Source organism: Taudactylus pleione, unplaced genomic scaffold, assembly GCF_031769625.1.
Source record: "Taudactylus pleione unplaced genomic scaffold, aTauple2 ptg000061l, whole genome shotgun sequence".
Classification (NCBI taxonomy): Eukaryota; Metazoa; Chordata; class Amphibia; order Anura; family Myobatrachidae; genus Taudactylus; species Taudactylus pleione.
The window spans coordinates 1,320,951-1,323,466 of NW_028284463.1; the positions used below are offsets into that span (position 1 = coordinate 1,320,951).

At 41.3% G+C, this 2,516-nt stretch overlaps 1 protein-coding gene across 1 annotated transcript; it reads left to right on the plus strand.

Annotated features, from left to right (window-relative positions):
- The first annotated feature begins 381 nt into the window (after positions 1–381).
- On the plus strand, positions 382–1,959 carry LOC148534922 (E3 ubiquitin-protein ligase TRIM11-like). The gene has a single exon (XM_088464819.1). It carries the CDS (start codon positions 382–384, stop codon positions 1,957–1,959), a length of 1,578 nt encoding a protein of 525 aa, XP_088320945.1.
- Positions 1,960–2,516: the final 557 nt, after the last annotated feature.

The window sequence follows — 2,516 nt, forward strand, 5'->3', positions numbered from 1 at the left end:
TGCGAGTGGCAAGGGGGCGTCTTTAGACACTTGCGAGTGCACTTTGCCATAGCTCGCTAAAACATAGTGGGCGTCCTTACGAGACGCAGTGCGAGCACTTCATTACAAAATCCGGCCCCTTTTTGCCAGCGAGCGATCGCATCTTGCGAGAGACCCTGAATGAGATCCTGTATCCATACCACAAAGTATTCAGGCTGTTCTTTAGGGAAAAACATCCTACCCACTACTAGAATAGTGTACCAAATAAAGGTACTGTCACTGAGAATATATCAATGCTCTACTTTTTTTTCCAAGATAAACATTTAATCACTTACTTTCACTTCCATTGACTGATCTTGATTTATTATAAAAAATTTCTTACATTTCTTCCTGTTTCCTAGAATGGCGTTTTTGTGTTTGAGAGAGGAGCTGAGCTGCTCAATCTGCCTGGGCCTTTATACAGACCCTGTATCCCTGAGATGTGGGCACTTCTTTTGCCGGTTTTGTATTATGAGTCTCCTGGAAACACAGGAGGGGGTTGGAGGTTATTCCTGTCCGGAATGCAGATCAGAATATTGGGAGCGTCCTGCACTGGTGAAGAACAGGAAGCTGAGTAACATTATGGATCGTTTCCTATGTAGTCAGCCAGAGCAGGAGGATACTCTGATCTTCTGTACTTACTGTGACTCTCCTGTGCCAGCTATTAAAACATGTCTACTGTGTGAAGCTTCGTTTTGTGACAAACACTTAAGCAAACATAGTAAATCTGCTGAACATGTGTTAACTGAACCCACTGTTTTCTTTGCGGGCAGAAAATGCTCTGTACACAAAGAGATGGTGAAGTATTACTGCTCTGAGGACTCATCCACTATATGTATATCCTGCTGGGTGTCAGGAGACCACCGGGGCCACCACGTGGAGCTTCTGAATGTGGCCACTGAGAAGAAAAAAGAAACACTGAGAAATGTTATTGAGACTCTGAAGTCTGAGAGAGAGGAAACTGAGAGGAGAGTGCAGAGTCTACAGGGTCACAGGAGAGAGGAGAAGGAAAAAGCCACCGGTGTCACTGAGAGAGTCAATCAGCTGTTTAGAGACATCAGGGAGAAGTTAGACACTCTGGAAAGGGGGGTTGTAAGTGAAATCACCAGACAGAAAGAGCAGATGTCACTCTCAGTCTCTGATCTGATCACACAGCTTGAATTACAGAAGAACGAGCTGTCCAGTACGGTTAGTAGCATTGAGGAGATGTGTAATATCACTGATCCGTTAACTCTCCTGAAGAAAGAACTAGAAAGTGATGTCATCAGTCACAGGAGTTGTGATGTCACCAGTGATATAAAAGTTGTTGGATGTCTGGAGGAGGGAATAATCTCACAGATGTTACACAGGGGACTTTTACACTTGTCTGATAATCTGATGGGTCTAAAGGCAAAGAGACAGTTCTCAGTGATGGAGAAAGCAGACATACTACTGGATATAAACACAGCTGCAAATGACATTATTATATCAGATGATCGCAGATCTGCATCTGGTACTGATGAAAAACAGCACAGACCAGATGGACCAGAGAGGTTTATAATCGGACAGGTGTTAAGCTCCTCTAGTTTCTCATCTGGGAAACATTACTGGGAAGTGGATGTGAGTGAAGAACAAGAATGGGATTTAGGGGTGGCCGGTCACAGTATGGAGAGAAATGATTATGATGAATCATTCATTGGTTGTAATGACAAGTCATGGGGTCTATACTTTCTTGAAGAGCTTGGATTAGAACATGACAATGAACAGAGAAAAATAAAAGGAATAAAATCAGGTTCTCATGTGCACACCGTGGGGATATTCCTGGACTATGATGCCGGGCATCTGTCCTTCTATCAACTGTGTGACCCCATCAGACACTTACACACCTTCTCCGCCACCTTCACTGAGCCCTTGCATGCTGCTTTCCGTGTATATGACCATTCCATCAAAATCATAATTTAAATATTCAAGTAGATTTGTGGCAAGAAATCATTTACTGTGGACAATGAATATCTGAATATTACTAATGTCTTTGATTCTTTCGTTTATTTTCTTTAAAGTTAACAACTGTTATGAACACAATAACCAAAGACCATTTTAGAGTTGATCTGTTTTGTTCCAGAATTAATATGTTTGTCAAACAGTAACTTCCATGCAAAACTTTTGGGTTCACTAAGTTGTAATAAATAAAGTTGTGCGCAAACCCCTGTGTTTTGGTTCTTAATCATCATTGTGTTTTGAATTTCTTAAATATATTGATAAATGGCTAAAATCGTATAATTTGGATCTGTTTTTTCCCCTACAGTATTGTTAACATCAATAATATTCATTTCCAGTCTATTTTGTCCACTCCACAGCTTACAATATTGTGTTCACCGATATTGCCCTTAGGATGCAGTGAACTGACGTGCTAAACTAAGCAACAGTGCAGCGGCACAAACACATGGCAGTTTAAAAAAATATAGTACATCTATTAAACATAGTGGCGCAGCAATGGCAGACAGGTTGGCAGTTTAACA

What these genes read in the sequence shown, in the direction of transcription:
- LOC148534922 (XM_088464819.1), top strand. Translation starts at nt 382, where the DNA reads ATGGCGTTTTTGTGTTTGAGAGAGGAGCTGAGCTGCTCAATCTGCCTG.